The sequence below is a fragment of the Chanos chanos genome, chromosome 1, assembly GCF_902362185.1.
Source record: "Chanos chanos chromosome 1, fChaCha1.1, whole genome shotgun sequence".
NCBI lineage: Eukaryota > Metazoa > Chordata > Actinopteri > Gonorynchiformes > Chanidae > Chanos > Chanos chanos.
Window position 1 is genome coordinate 37,138,477 of NC_044495.1, and position 15,953 is coordinate 37,154,429.

Genomic DNA, 15,953 nt, shown 5'->3' on the forward strand with positions numbered 1-15,953 from the left:
ATTACGTGTCTTTTTAAGATGACTCAAAAAGCTCAAAAAAAAAAAAATAAAAAGATCAGAATAATTTTAGAAATGGCTTTATATGCTGTGACGGTTTTTTGAGGTGGAAAAATGTATTTGTACATTGTTCACTGTTCGTAAACTGATGAACGTTTATAAAGATTTACTATGGCAATTAAAAACAGTTGATAAGAAAATGGGGAACAGGCGTGTTTTCTGAAATATTCAAATCTTCGCCTTATTGGTTTCTCATTATTATTTTGGTGAGACATTCATCATTACCTGTTCCTTCAGAAAACTGCTTAAAACCTTAACCTAGTGTAACACAGAAGTCTAAACAAAGCTAATTTAATGCCCACAGACAGTCAGTTTACCTAGTGTAACACAGAAGTCTAAACAAAGCTAATTTAATGCCCACAGACAGTCAGTTTACCTAGTGTAACACAGAAGTCTAAACAAAGCCAGTTCAATGCCCACAGACATCTGTCAGCCACACACACTTTATCATCTTAAGTTTTTTAGTAATTACCTACATTTCAGAATTTGCTAAAGTCATTCCCCCTGTAGCAGGTACATAGTGTAAACATTTTCTCAAATGACTCATGGTTTGCAGAGTATTTCATTTTAAGGGTGTGTTTGCTGACAGGTCTTGCTCCATGTTTGAACCCTCTTCATTTTCACTGAGTCACTGGAGTCACTGACTAGGAACAATCTTTATTATGTTTCCAAAAAAAAAGAAAGGAAAAAAAAAATTGTCAAGCATTATTTTTTTTTGAAAGTGAGTGGCTCAAACTATAACCTCCAACAGTAAATATACAGACAACAAGTGTAGAGGATGCTGAATCATTTGCTGACTGTTGGGTAAGAGTCAAATATGTGATACCAAGTGTACTTCATTGTTGCGGTGGATCAGTAGCTGGTTGCATACATGGGATGCTGATTTGCAAAGCTCATCTACCCCATGAAAAACAAACCACAGGTCTGCTTTGCTGCTCTAAGCTGGTGACTTGACTGGTGATTCTACTACACTACACAGGTCTCAAATTTAAGACAATCTTAAAACACGAATACCACGTTAAAGAGGCATAATGTGAACAACTACAATGGCTTTGAAAACACTCAAAGAAAAAGAGAAAACAAAAAAAACTGCACAATAATAATAATAATTAAGTCTGTTTTAGATTTCTATCCATGACCACTCAGGTCGGTCTGAGTCACCCCTCACCACATCCTGTTTTATTTTCTTCTCCTAAGAGCTCATAACACTCCACTCTGAGGCTTTAAAACACAAGCTCAGGCATAAAGCTCCCACGTTGACAGGGAGAGCGTTTCAATCATTCATACTGTAGCTTTCATTGTGTATTTTATGGATTATTCTGTGTATGTTACAGCTATTTTTTAGATTTCATTCGCTCCAGAACTGCAGGAAACTTGTTTGCCCCCTCTCCCCCTTCTTCTCTAAGGGATCTGTGTGGGCCCAGAGAATAGACAGTCATATCAGTATGCCATATCCAACTGACTTACTCTCCCACCAGCAACAACTCTGTAGCAATATTCTCACTGGTGCACATCATGCAGAATCTTATGTAATACAGGGTGATCTATGACATGGCTTCCCTGTTTCAATCTAAGATTACACAACTGATGCATCATCAAAAGAGGCGTTACAGGAACTCTCTCAGCTTTCAGTGTCTGATAACATTTTAAAAACTTAGTAAACCTGGTTATATCTTACATCATCACTGTGATGTTTAAGTTGTTTCTAATATGATCATACATAGATTCTACATTTTTCTTTGTATTATGGATTTCTATGGTGGCCACCACACTAGACATTGAGCATTTCACAGCATGTCCTAGGCTGTTTCACCCATCATTGTCATCATCATCATCATCATCATCATCTGACCCCAACCCTCACTTGTGTCTATTGATTTTTGTGGTAAATTTGCCTCAAGAACTCATGACCACTGCCACTTTGGAGGCCTGCTATTTTAACTTGTGTCAAAAACGCAATGTTGGGATCTGTGTGTCTTGTCAGAATCAAATTTCAGATGTGCTGTCTGTTAGGATTTCACCGTTTGAGGTAGATTCAAAACAGGATGATAAAGGAACCCACTGACAGATCCTCATGATTAAAACTCTTTAATGTGATGCAGCATGCAGTCTGCCCAGTATATCACAGGGTTCTCTCAGAGTGACCTCTCAGGCAGCAGATCAAACAGTGATTTAAATACATTTCAGATACGTAATGCCATAAAACAATTGCATGGAGGAAAGAAGTCACTGGTCTGTCAAATCCTTGGACATGTGAGACTTACAGCATTTGTGAAAAGAGAGAGAGAGAGAGAGAGAGAGAGAGAGAGACATCTAAGATGGAGAATACATGCGTAGCTGTTTGTGTGTGAGTGTGTGTGTGTGTGACACAGAGAGGTGTAGCCTACTAACCCAGGTGTGACCTCCCTGCATGTTTGCACAGTTGAGCATATAAAGCATTGTCTTAACCATGAACGAGAGCGAAATAACATATTAATCTATCAGTCTAGACACAATTCAATCCTATCAGCTCATTCTGTTTGAACAAGTATGTGGGAAGATAAACCGGGTGGATAAAAAAAATTGGCCAAGCAAATGTCACCATTTTCCAGTTTCTATTTAAATGCTTTGATCCAACAGGTTCAAACTTCAGATGGTGACTGAGAACATACAGCAATAGGGTGCATGTGAGGTTTGGTACTGATAACTCAAAAATGTGGAGAAGAGTGACACAGCCCAAAAACGGTGTGGTTCAATAGCATTTCCAGGGCTTGTGAAACAAGGTATGGCTTCTGTGAATTCATCCATGCTAATAAGCTAAGCGGGTAGGTCATGGAGAACGTGATGTGGTCTGTCTTCACTGAGGCATGGTTCCGTGCCAATAGAGAAAGGAAAGGATAGAGGACAAAGTGAAACGCTCGTCACTCCACTGCACTCATATGACAAGTCGAGTAAGCGGAAGATCAGGTCACACTCACTGCTTTGCCACACACAGCCAGCTCCTAATCGGAACTTCCTCCAGTGGATTCTGACCAACCTCACTCCTTTTCAGTAATGAACCAGCAACCACCACTGTTTCATGTCTGTGTAATCTGAAATCATGTCTGGGTACAGTCTGAAATCAAAACTTTTGATGCACTCGATGTCCAGGACAGGCACAGTGTTTTCCAAACACTTTTTGAGGGTCCATGGGTCAAGAATTGTGGCAGATGCTTCTATACTTTATCGGTGCTATGAAATACTTTGAAATCCAACTGTGCAGTTCTGATGGCTCTGACCATCTGCCAGCATGCATGATTAACTTTGTTTAACAGAAATCCCTTGTAACGAGACCTTATATTTTAGAGGGCCTACAACTGAGATAACTTCCATGCATCCATAGGAATATGGCTGTGACTGGTACGTGAGCTTACGTTCAAGAAGCGCTGTTTTTAGGTTGAAACATTCATGTTCATGGGGTGATTTGGAAACTGCCTTGGAAACCACAGGAAGCGCTACATTCATGGCTGAGCCTCTCTGAGGTGACCATGAAGGTCCAGAGCCTAGACTGGGTGGTCAAATGAAATTTCAAACTCACTCTGTTTGAAGTTTCCCTTTGTGCTCATGGGAACTGTAAAGTCCAGTGCAATCATATGAGTCCTGAGCTCTGATATCTTCAGATACAAGGCTCAAAACACACATCTGCTCTTTCTGTGAGATGGCACAATGCCCCAGGACTGAAAGTAACCTCTGCTTTGGAGTGCTTGAATTTGGTTGCTTTCAAGTTAGCTAGAGGAAAGGAAATATGCTCTTCTCCAACACCTGAAGGTGGGAGGACAATGTGACTCACCACAAAACCAGACAAGATAACAAAACATGCCTCATATACTGAGGGGCTGATTATTAAACGTAAAAGGCAGGAGAGGGGTGATTCAGCTCCCCTGGATGGCATGCTTCAAATCAAGGCAAGACAAGCAGGATGAATTGGCATCTGTGTTGCTAAGGGCACTTGGCACAAATCTTACAAGCCATAATCAATTAGTGCAATGATACTCTTGGTGGAGCTTGGTGCAGTACGAGAGCAATATAATGCCGTAGCAAAATGTGTGAAGCAGTAATATGCTGTAGTCAGTTACACAGAGACTGGTAGGTACTATAACAAAACATAGGAGGTGGAAAATAAGTGAAGTTCCAATGCTTGTCCCTACCTTCCAGGTAAAATGGTGCATGTGGACCATAGAATTGCTACAGGGTGTCCTGTCAGAACATGTCATAGATGCCTGTGTATCACTGAATGAGAAGGAAGTGTAACTGGATGTCAACTTGTATTAACATCTATGCCCTACCTGTTTAGTTAGACCTAGCTGGCACTCTGATAGCAACACATATAGCCTGTAAAAGGAAGAAAAGGTCTCCTTTCAGACTGGATACCAGCTGTGTGATTATATTGATATTAGACGTTGATGTGGAAGAGGTGATGAAGGTAGAGAACCTCCGGCATCCACTTGTCCTCTCACAAGCTTAATGGTTCACATTTTCCTTATTATTAAAGTTCAGATTTTATCTCCTCTTTTCTCATGACCTCTGGGCATATTAAGAAATACATTTTGTGTCTAAAATCTCCTGGATTGCAGCTCATTCAGTACGATGTGCATTAGGAAGCAACAGAGAGATGGAGTAAAGAGGCTGCAGTGAGGAACAGATGAGATGACTTTATAATAACAAGAGAGAAGAGCATTTTTCCAGCAGCACAGTAGGTAAAATGCTGTGGGGACATGGATGGAGAGATAGAAGAGACAGAAGAAAGGGGAATAGATAAGAATATTATGTTGAACAGGGAAGGAGTAATGGGAAAGATGGAATGGGGTAAGTAAGAAGAGTGTGTTTAATAATGTAGAGCAGTTTAGAAAGGTTTAATAAGATGGATAAGCAGATATATAGATGGAGGGATGACAGTTTAGAGATGAATGAGTGGGACAGTTTAGAAATATCAAGAGAGAAGATAAACTTTTCAGACCTCATAAAAGTTTAAAAAGTGCAATGGTGTTGATGCATGAATGGATGGATGGAGGATTGTTTGGATGTGACGGACAGATAAGAGTAGCTCTTTACTGGTCATTTACAGATACAGGTAAAAAATACAGGTAATTCAAATAACGATAATATTTGCAGTAGTAGTTCTTTTGGGCGACAGACCTACGGGAGTATTGACAGAAGTATATAAGTGAAAGCGAACAGTGTATATTTGAACATATGACTTAAGAGAACACAGTGGCATAAGGTCAGTCACTCATTTGGGTGTACACAGCTGTAGGTACTGCACTACAATGTTGGAATCATTGTAATCACATAGTCTGTGTAGTGAGTGCTTTGTGACATTATCACCTACAGACTTTGGAGTGTTCAGGAAGTGTCAATTTTAGGATCAGTGACTTTTATGGGCTTTGATCTGTCACAGAAAAACATTAATATCTTAAAAATGAACTGGGATATCACTATGAAAGATAATAAGTAAAAAGAAATTAAGCGGTGCCCAAAGATATTTGCCAAGATTGATGTTGAGCATGAAAACCATAGGAAAACTTGCATTCTTAGAGGAATAAAACAAAGTACTTCATTCATGTTAGGGCGTACCATTCAAAAGACAAGACAGCATACATATTTCCTCTGTTTTATTTTTAAAATTATCAACAGAAATACAAGAAAAAGGAGGTGTTATATATTGCTGTAAATATGACGATTGAGAGCGATAAACAGGAGAACATACAGGGAACGTGGGCTGGCCAAACTGGTTACGTCCTCAGTGTTGGGCCCTCGTTCAGACCAACAGATTTATTTTTTGATCATCACATACGAGGAAAAAACACGGACATTTTACATGAAAAAAAAAAAACATCACTTTAAATAAAATCAAAAATGATTAACTGCAGAGAAATGCTCAGGATAAAAGGCATCTAAATTCACTCTTTTTTTTTTTTTTTAAAACAGTTTCAAGTGATGGAGAAGTACAACAGCACACATAATAAAGGCATAAATAACCATCTAATTAAATGGACAAGTCTAAAAGCGTGCACCCAAAAGCAGGGGGTCGGAACAAGCCTCAGATCTACTGACTGGGCCCAGTGATGGACTGTCATTGGCTCCCTTTCCATGTGACCATCAAATGGATCCAATCAGAGAGCTGAACATGAATCACTCTCTGCTTTGTCTATCACCACCACTCTGCTTTACATGTCACTCAAACATTCAGTCACTGATTCATTCATTCATTCATTCACCCATTAATTACTTCATTCAAGCTCCTTTGATATACAGTTAGCTATATGCTGATTGTTTTTTTTCTTCTTTCGTTCTGAAAGTTGCATTAAAAAGCATCTCTCTACAATCATAGCAGTTTTTTTTCTTAAAGCGCAGCATTTACTTTTTTTTTGTTGTTGTTTGTTTGTTTTATTTTAACCCAAGAGTTCCACATTTTTTTTACTTTGTACAACCTACTTGGGAGACGTTTATGACAAGGCAAATAAAATGTGAATTAAAAAGAACCTCACCTCTCAAGTAAGTTGTGAAATTTGAAAATTTCTCAACTTCCAACTCAGGAAACGAGACTCAGAGGACAAGTAAAGAGGAAAGAGCTGAACTGCTAAACTCTTCACTAAACTATCGCTAGTTTGTCAGCAAAAAACAACGTTTAAAAAAACCCAAAAAACACTTTGTGTAATGTAAGCTACAGGTCAGAGAGACCTCCCATGTCACCAACAGAAAACTCTGACAAGTGCCGAGATGGTCAACTCCATATTGTCCATGGTATGTTTAAGATTCGTCTATTATTCGATTTGAGAGACAAAGAAAAGCTAGAAACGAGCTGTATTAGCAACATGTCCTCCCATCAACCCAGAATGTTTCAGCAGCACTGATGTTATGTTCAACAGCTTCATCTGCTCGTGAGCTTAGTCTAGTTTAGCAATCCAACCAGCGATGGAAAAATGGATTGTTTTCTAGTCTCTTAATTCAGTTTTTTTGTCTCAAGCAGTCATGGAAGATTTACTGGTGCTCTGGCTGAACCACCATTCTGCTCTCTGTAACCAAAATCTGTCCTAAATCACACCAAGAGGGCATCAAACTACCTAATCAAACTGACATCTTCTATTTAAAAAAAAAACACAACAAGAACAGGAACAAAAAAAACCCTAAAACGTAAATGAATCACTTGGGTAGACTGGGTTGAGGGTGACAGATGAGGGGATTTTTGGACTTGAATAATGGCTATGAGGTGGTGAAAGGTTGGAATCATTCATGAGGGGCTGGCAAAAGGGAGAGGAGACTTGCCTGGTTCCTTATCTACTGTGGTTGAATGAGGGTAATAGACAGAGAGAATAACAGGGACCAGGCATCGGGCTGGGATCCGGACACAGGTGCACGTCATCAAGGTTTGGAACAGGTCACGTCATTGTCCTTTGGGGGAGGAGAGGGGGGGCAAAAGCCAAAGGGGTGGCATTTTACAGGGGGCCCTCAGCTCCGAAGGTCTCCTGAGAGGCGTAGACCATGTACAGGAAGCCGTCCTCATCCCGTTCACGCTCGTACACCTCTGAAATGGCCGCTGACACGGACACCATGCTGTGGCCATTCACCAGCAGAAAGAAGGCCTGGTTGGAGTTCAGCTGCAGGCGCCTCCTATTGGTCAAAAACAACAATAAAAAAAAAAATACAATAAAACAATAATTTAGAAAAATCTGTGGAATGGATTCCTCTATTTTTGCGAAACACATCCAGTTTCAGTTAAAGCTCAAAAGATGAGCAGAAGAGAAGTTTTAAAATATGAACCACGACAACATTACTTCAGTCTCAGTGAAAAGAAAGCAAAAGTGAGTACACTGTATGTATTATGCAACAGTGGAGGTGAACTGTGAAAGCCAAGCCCTATTTAATCAAACTACTGCCTTCTGAAGTCTTAAATGATAAAGACTCTGAACAGTTATTCAGATAATTTGAAAAATGCTGTTGAGCCAGTGTATGTTTTACCTGATGATCTTAATGAGTTCGCTCATGTTAACATGGTCAGGAACCAAAAACTTTGTCTTATCCAGAATGGGCAGCTGTTTCTCTCCCTTGTACCTCTCGATGATGACCTGAAAGACAGAAAAGTAAATCCTAATCTCTCTCCTGCTCACACTGACCACGTGAGGTTTTTCGGGGGATTAAAGAGAGGCATAAAGATGTTGGCAATGATTCATACTCCATCAGAAGGAAGGTGAAGGTTCTGTAGGAGTAGTTACACTCCATGACCGGGGAGTGTTTCAAAATGACAGATGGGAAGCTAGAGTGAAACTCAATCTACCTGGGCAGTTTAGAGTTGGTAGCCTGGAGCCATGGCTCCTACACATTATATCCAGCATTTTCAAATAGATTTTTTCCCTTAGCAAAGCTAGTCTTTAGATCCATGCCTCTGTGACTTAAGATTTTTTTTCAGCCTCACAGCTGCCCTTTATTTGGGACTAGTTCCAGGCGGTCACTACACTGAATTAGCAGTTGAACTGATCTCTGAAACAGGAGACGCAGCCTGTTGGTAGTTACCAAGCTGTGCAGAGCATTCAAAACTCAACTCAGCCTTTACTGTAGGTGTGGTTATTACACTGCACAAAAATAAATTATTAGTATTAGAACAGTTTGAAGTGTCCCTTGCTTGCCTTTTTTTTCTACTTGCTTTCTTTTGTGACTGCAGTTCTGCAAGCAGTTGGTAAAGGCTAAATACATTACAGTGCCTATGTAACAGTTTATTATTACTATTATTATTATTTTTTTTTTTAAAGTGTGTACCAAACCACCCTTGTAGCTCTCACAGCCTTCTGCACTTTCAGCTGGATTTAGTCTGATTCAATTAATAATGAATTTAATAGTCACTGGGCTAAACTGGGTGTGCAAGGAAAAACACTGTGTTTCCTCTGTCCTCTTCTTCCAGACATACGGTGCAAAGAGAAAGGGTCCAACCAGTCTTTAAAATATCCCACATACAATGTCTACTTGACTCAGGACTGCCGGTTACTAGTTGCACCCTGTTCCACTGTGGTTAATGCTAACGTCCTTACCGGGATTTTGTTGGGATGCTGTTCTCGGATCAGTCTTACATCTTCTACTCGCTGCTCTGTGGGGAGAAGGTATGGCAAGATTACAAAAGCAGGTTACAAACAGTCATATTATTCCTTTTCATGTCATCCAGAGACACTTTACCAAGTCACACTTTATGCCCCCATCCCTTCTTGATACCCCATATTTAAACACTTATAATTTATTTATTCATTTTTTGCTATGCTTGATAACAGCTGATGAGTCATCCATCACCAACAACTGCCATAACTGCCCCTCTCTGCGGTGACTCAGTGTATGTTCATTTTAATGAAGACATGTGATTTACTGATGTCACATGATTCATGAGTCATCCAAAAGCTCTAATGGAACGACACACACTAGAGTGACCTTACAGTATTTTCCAAGATATTAAAAAAAGTGTAACCATACATAGCACCATGAAATAAATACGTTTTGACCTTGTAAAATATTTTAAAAGGTGCAAAAAGAGAAGTTCTGGGTCATGACCAAAGCATAGTTTATAATCTTTTCAGAGGAGAATTATCTGTTCTTAGCCTGCTGAACTTTGGGCTATTGGCAAAAGGGCCTGAACTAGTTTCCACGACAGCAGATAAAGCCCTGAGCCTCTTTTGCACATAAACAATCTCTGACTTGGTTGCATTGAGCTTGAGAAACAAAAGAACACATGGCTTGATTATGAGGAGTCTGCATACAGAGAGGCAGGATTAAGAAATGTTGCCATGCATCTAAGAGGTTCTAAGTAGAGGCTAACAAAAATGCACAGCCCGAGATGTAATTTAGTTTGATGTGAATGGTAAAAGATTGCTTAAACCATGAGTTGTCTCAGTGGTGTAAAAGCATTTGTTTCACTCTAACGAGTTAATGTGCATAACAGTGAAGGGAACAATGAAGTGCTTTGTCTATATGAGGAAGACCAGTCAATGAACTGAAAAACATGACTCAGCATTTGGATTTAGAGTGGAGCAAACCATGGAAATTACCTACTATTTCCTACTTGTTGCAGAAACAGACATAAGAATTTTAGTTCAGACAAAGGTTAGTCAAATTTACCAAAGGCTCAAACGTCACTAATTTGTAAGTGGTTATATAATTATTTTGATACTAAAACGAATTAATGTTGTTTACTCTTTGCTCTGTCAAAAAAATTTCGCTAAATTTAGCTGTTTGAAAACCTTAAGCAACTACGTTGGTCAAAAGTTTGTTTTGGTTTGTGTTTGTTTGAGCCTGACTTCGTTTTGAGAAATATTCATCCTCATTCCGTTACTCTTTTTATTGAAAATATTAAAACAAACACTCCCCGCCCAGTTTAACTGGAAGTTGCCTGGAGGGGAAAAAGTAAACACACGGTGTTAGAATAAAGAGCCAATCCTAAATAACATGAAGCTTCAACTAGGCCTTAACGTCCCAAATAGGAAGTCATAACACGTTAGTGCCGTGTACTCAGTTAGCAACGTAGAGCAACGATGGCTTGTTTTCCTGTGAACCAAGTGACTGTACATCTTTCACTGACACACTAATGCAAGTACTCATAACCAAAAAGCTCATGGTAAAATGGCCATTTTTCTATATCACTACTGCATGGGCAATTGCTCTGATGATAAAAACTTATGGTCAGATATATGCAATACATACTGAACCGATGTATCATAATTTGTTCTGTACTCGAGGCCTTCCCTTTGCTAACATCAACAGATCCCATCCCCCAATCCTGCAGCGCAGTTCTCTGCATTTGAAGACGAGCGATTTTGTGGTGTGTTTGTTTTTCAGACATATCAGTTTAACAAAAACGGAGGGCAATATTTTCTTTTCGGTTTAAACACATGATTGCGCGTACACAATAACAGTAGAAGCAAACGAGGACATTCTTGGGATTACATAATTAATCTACGCTAAGGGTTATAATATTTAGGTATAGACAACACGGCCGCCACCCTAACCCAATTTAAATAGTCTGTAGTGTGACTTGGCGAGACATGGCCTACTTTGTTTGCGTCAAGTCATCTCAGGGACAACGTGTTCATAGGCATCACAAGATATTTTAGATAACAATCGTTTCGCTAATCGGGAAAACGGTATTAGATCGTACAAACAACAATTCTCCTTACACACCACTCGTTTAAATAACACTACGATGCCAGCGACAATTAAGCGAAAAATAGATATAGATGATTGTTTTTTTCAACGAAAGAGGAAAGTGAAAGCAAACAGTGTGAAGTATAGAACTCAGTGTTTCGATATACCTACCAAATGTCCTCCTTTGTTTGAACGTCTTTTCTGAAGGCATGATTCAAGGAGGTCGGGCAACTTCGTTTTTAGGCAAATATGCCTATATAAAGTAAAAATCTTATGAGTTCTTGGCAGGTCTTTGTGAAAATGAGGTTCTACAAACCAATATTAAGGATTATATAAGTAGTTATAGAGCCTCTATCCTGCTGTTCGCTCGTTCGCCCTCTGTTGCTGCCTGCGAAGTCCACCTTAACCAACAAAACAAACCAGTCAGCTGACAATTGACGTCACTGGGCATATGTGCGGCTGTTGTCCGAAAGAAAGAGACTACCAACCCACGTCCTAAATTGCATGCAACACCTTTACCTAGAACAGCTCAAAGAACATAGCTCTTCATCCCAAGGAACTGTTGTCTCGCTGGTTGTATTATAGCGTTGAATATATAAACAGATGTGTGGAGATTGCCTACTGTGTATATAAAAATGCGACGCCAGTCAGAAATTAGGCCAGTGCTTCAGTTTAGGGTGGAAAGGAATTGTTAGCAGTGTTAGCTGTCGTTGTGGCACTAGTTATATAGAATTAAAGTACTGGCTTGTAATTGTAACTGTAGCTAACTATACCTATCCTTATTTTAAACCGCGATTTCGGCAAAATATTATAGAAATAAACCCATCTTAATGATGTCAGTTTTAACTACACTGCTCATATGCCATGAATTATGTTAGAACGGTTTATTTACCCTCATTTGACAAAAACAGACGTTCATTGACGTTCATTAGCAAGTCATAACGTATTACTCGACATTGAGTTATAAAGGGAAAGATTTAACAGTTTTTCTGGTGGGTTCAAATCCACCACTATCACTTAAATAGTCAATTCAGTTCATGTTATCAAATAGTGAAACTAGTAAAAATTATTTTCCAAATCATTAATATATAGCTCATCAGAATCAGTGAGGCCAGTTTGAGAAGACATATGACATGTTGATCTGTATTTATCCAGAAGCTTTAAGTTGTATGATAGATAACCTACATAATCGAATATGTAATGTGATCAGTGCACATGTTTTTGGAGAAGCCGTAACAGCAGAGTTGTGATCTAACCTTGCGCAATTTCGGACGCGCCTGATCAAGAGATGACCAAAAATACACAACGTACAGCTTGTTTATTTTTTCAGGTCAGTAAGCTTGTCAGATTTCAAGATCCCTCAGTAAGCAGCACTATACGATCAAGGCTCGTAAAATAACGCGAACGTTTTAGAAATATCTTCTCCTTTTGAGTAATATCTCAACGCGTGAGTGATGGGCACGTGACCCCACAAGAGGCATGCGGGCCAGTGGCGCAATGGATAACGCGTCTGACTACGGATCAGAAGATTCTAGGTTCGACTCCTGGCTGGCTCGGAAATTTTTCACTATTTTCAGATTGTTTAGGTCATTACCCTATACCGAACAAAAACTAAAATCTTTCATTTTTTTGTAATTACGCAGACATCTGAATATAGCTTCAGTTTGAATTTTCGAATGCTTGCACCAGTGTCTCACATTCAGTCAGTTTCCCTTTTAGCGCCTCTCTCTCAGGTTCCCCTGTGCATGTGTTGTGTAGACAACAGGCCCACATGTATTGCTGCAAACTGGTTCAAATAATTAATGAAAATAATGTTATTCTAATTTAATGTTTGGTTTTTCATGATCACCACTCAGTGTCCTAGACCAACATGGGATAATATCATATGATCACATGAATGTGATAATATCTAGAGTCTATTCGGCTGGCAGAGATAATACTTATATATGTATATATAAGTATGATATACATATACATTTATATATAATCTGCTAATCTGTTTGAGGTGTGGGGTGTGTGTGTGTGTGAGAGAGAGAAACACACACACACACACACACACACACACACACACACACACACACAGAGTTTGTGTTTTTAACAATCCAAATTAGACATTGAACTCATTAGACCTTTATTAATGCACAACTTAACACAAAATTGCTTTGAATAGAAAAGTGTGTGTATGTGAGTTAGAGAGAATGTATGTGTGCATGTCTTATGTCTTTTAGCAATCAAACTTAGACATTCAAATAATTTAGATTATTTGCTAAATATCTGAAAATTATTTGCAGCCTTACAAAATTGCAAAACTGAAATGTGTGTATGTGTGTGTGTGAGAGAGAGAGAGAGAGAGAGAGAGAGATAGAGAAAGGGGGAGAGAGGGAGGGAGAGAGAGAGAGGGTCAGATGTTGCAATTCTGATCACTTCTGCCAGTCCCTTGTCCTCGACAATGTTCAGGGGTCTACAGTCCTTGGCAATCCATTTTGTAATCACACAAGTCAATTTAACCGAGGTGGACTTTGCCATTGGCTGCAGCTCAGTTAACGTGGTTTGACGAATGCTAGCAGGGTTTGCGGAAGACAACATTCCATCAGCTTTTGGCTTATATTTGAACAATCCTTTCAGAGGGCCGATTGGAGCTTGGCTGTTTCTAACAGAGTCCATACCAAAAGTGGTGCCTGTATGACATAAGGGGTCATAGGTCGAGACATAGATTAATTGCGTTTTTTTTTAATGCATTAATCTTAAAAAATTAATCGTAAAAGTTAACGCATTAACTTTGACAGCCATAATACACACACACACACACACACATATATATATATATATATATTTAAATTTAAGAAAAGGGCTACCCTACCCAACTGCATGCACAATTATGGGTATCAAATCACGAATGTAAGTATTTGCCAGTTTTATTTTTGAGAGATGTGAAAGTAATGTATTGTTTAATCAACATATCATCATGCATATAGTTATTTGGTAAACAAACATTTTGTAGGTGGCAGCAGCTGAAGAACCACATTTTCTTTATCAGGAGTCAAGAGAATAGCTCATTACTTGTATTAACCATTTGTTTTAGAAAACATATTTTTCTTAGTTATTGTAGGTGTGAATAAATAGAGAGGGCAGAGTACAGTACCTACCAGAAAGGGGTATGAGTAGTTACTGTCACTGTCGATACCCAGGCTGATAACAGACACAAGTCCAGACAGTTCCCAGTTCCTCCTACACACTCTGCTACAGTGCAGCTGCTCCTTCAAGACTGCCAAGGACAAAACGCATCACACATTCTCATACATATTGTATGAGTATATTCCACCAGCGCCTCTGTGTCATTGTTTTAGGAAGCCTGCCCAAAGATCATTTGTAAATTTGTCACCTTTATGTGGAAATGACTTTGGATTAACTCCAACACAAACTCCTGTGGACTTGTTTTATTTCAGGAGATCTGTTCATTTGTTACCCTTTGTTATGAATTTATTTATTTATGGGAAACTCCCATAGCTATTGTCAGTGTTAGCTTACTTACTGAGCATTACTTGACATGATACAGATGCTGCTATGAAAATGTATTCAAATATCTTCTCGCCGTACCAAAAGCATTTTAATGACTGTATTTGGGACCCACTGACCAACTCTCTCTTTCTCTCTCTCTCTTCCTGTCTGGCAACCACTAAACACAGTCATCTCCTGCCATGAAGTGATATCATCCCTTTTCTCATCTAAAAACGCCAAGCTTTTATAGTCTGAAGACGCCTCTCGAGGTGATAATATATATTCATTCTCTCATTGTCGTTACATCCACAAGGACAGTCGGAAAGCCACTTAACAGAACCCAAAGGCCAGCACCTAGACACTGCAGTATCAACCCACTGTAGGTGAGGTCACACAGAAACAAAGAAATTTGAACAACATGCAGCACAGAAATATAAAAAATTTGAGAAGATTTTTTTTTTCAATTTGTGTGTGGTATGTGTATTTTTTTTCATTATTGTTTTCTCAAGAGCCAGTAATCAGAGACACCTCTCCAAACTTTCAAAGTCTATTTCATGATGACGTTTCTCCAGCCTCTAAGACTTGCTGTGTTCTGTGGAGAGTAACAAAGTAGACGTCCTTCAAATTTGTTTTAATTTGGCCTTCCAGGGTCAAATCAATGCAAAACTTGCCACGTGCCAATGACGTTGTGTAATTCTCTCATTCCTTATCCCCATGCCTTTATACCAGCTAAAAAAGGAGCTGATAAGACTGAATAAAAAAAAACACCAGAGAAACTAAGTACACTTCATTTGTGTGTGACATGAGGCACTTAGTTCCGATGCTTTTATTAACCACTAAAACAGCAAGGACATAATGAAAGAGAACATTCAAGTGTGCGGTCGTGAATGGAATATCTGGAATATCTTAAAAATAAACAAACAAACAAACAAAAACAAACAAACAAAAAAACCCCCATCTCAATCTAAATCTACAGTGAGGACGACCACGAATAACAGGTTTGTGGCAAATCATGACACCCGTGCTGATTCTTCCGTTGCCCTTAATTGCGACAAGACGATGATTAGCTATGGAAGAGTCAGCATGTGTGTGAATCAGTCTCGGCAAGTCTTGCTGTTCTTGTCATCCGCCCGCTTCTCAGATGGCGAAGCGGGCAGAGACGCGGCTGGGCACTCGCACTGTGGCAGCTGTCCTGTAGGAAGTGCAATTGGCCAGACTTCTGTTGCAACCTCTCACTCTCCTACCATTTTCTTGGCATTGTC

At 39.3% G+C, this 15,953-nt stretch overlaps 1 protein-coding gene and 1 non-coding gene across 2 annotated transcripts; one reads left to right on the forward strand and one right to left on the reverse strand.

Moving 5' to 3' along the window:
- Window positions 1–5,672: 5,672 nt before the first annotated feature.
- map1lc3b (microtubule-associated protein 1 light chain 3 beta) lies at window positions 5,673–11,577 on the reverse strand. Its single transcript, XM_030767432.1, has 4 exons — window positions 11,365–11,577; window positions 9,099–9,154; window positions 8,035–8,141; window positions 5,673–7,686 (listed from the first exon to the last, which is right to left on the reverse strand). Exons 1-4 carry the CDS (start codon window positions 11,402–11,404, stop codon window positions 7,512–7,514), a joined length of 378 nt encoding a protein of 125 aa, XP_030623292.1. The 5' UTR covers window positions 11,405–11,577; the 3' UTR covers window positions 5,673–7,511.
- A 1,099-nt stretch (window positions 11,578–12,676) lies between these two features.
- On the forward strand, window positions 12,677–12,749 carry trnar-acg (transfer RNA arginine (anticodon ACG)). The gene has a single exon. It is a non-coding gene; the product is annotated as a tRNA-Arg (tRNA).
- The last annotated feature ends 3,204 nt before the right edge of the window (window positions 12,750–15,953 follow it).

Bases quoted from the DNA above. Each gene is read 5' to 3' on its own strand.
- map1lc3b (XM_030767432.1), bottom strand. From the start codon at position 11,404: ATGCCTTCAGAAAAGACGTTCAAACAAAGGAGGACATTTG. The intron at 8,142-9,098 runs GTAAGGACGTTA...TCTGTCTTTCAG, and splicing joins AGCATCCCAACAAAATCCCG to GTCATCATCGAGAGGTACAA. The intron at 7,687-8,034 runs GTAAAACATACA...TTTGACCAATAG, and splicing joins GAACTCATTAAGATCATCAG to GAGGCGCCTGCAGCTGAACT.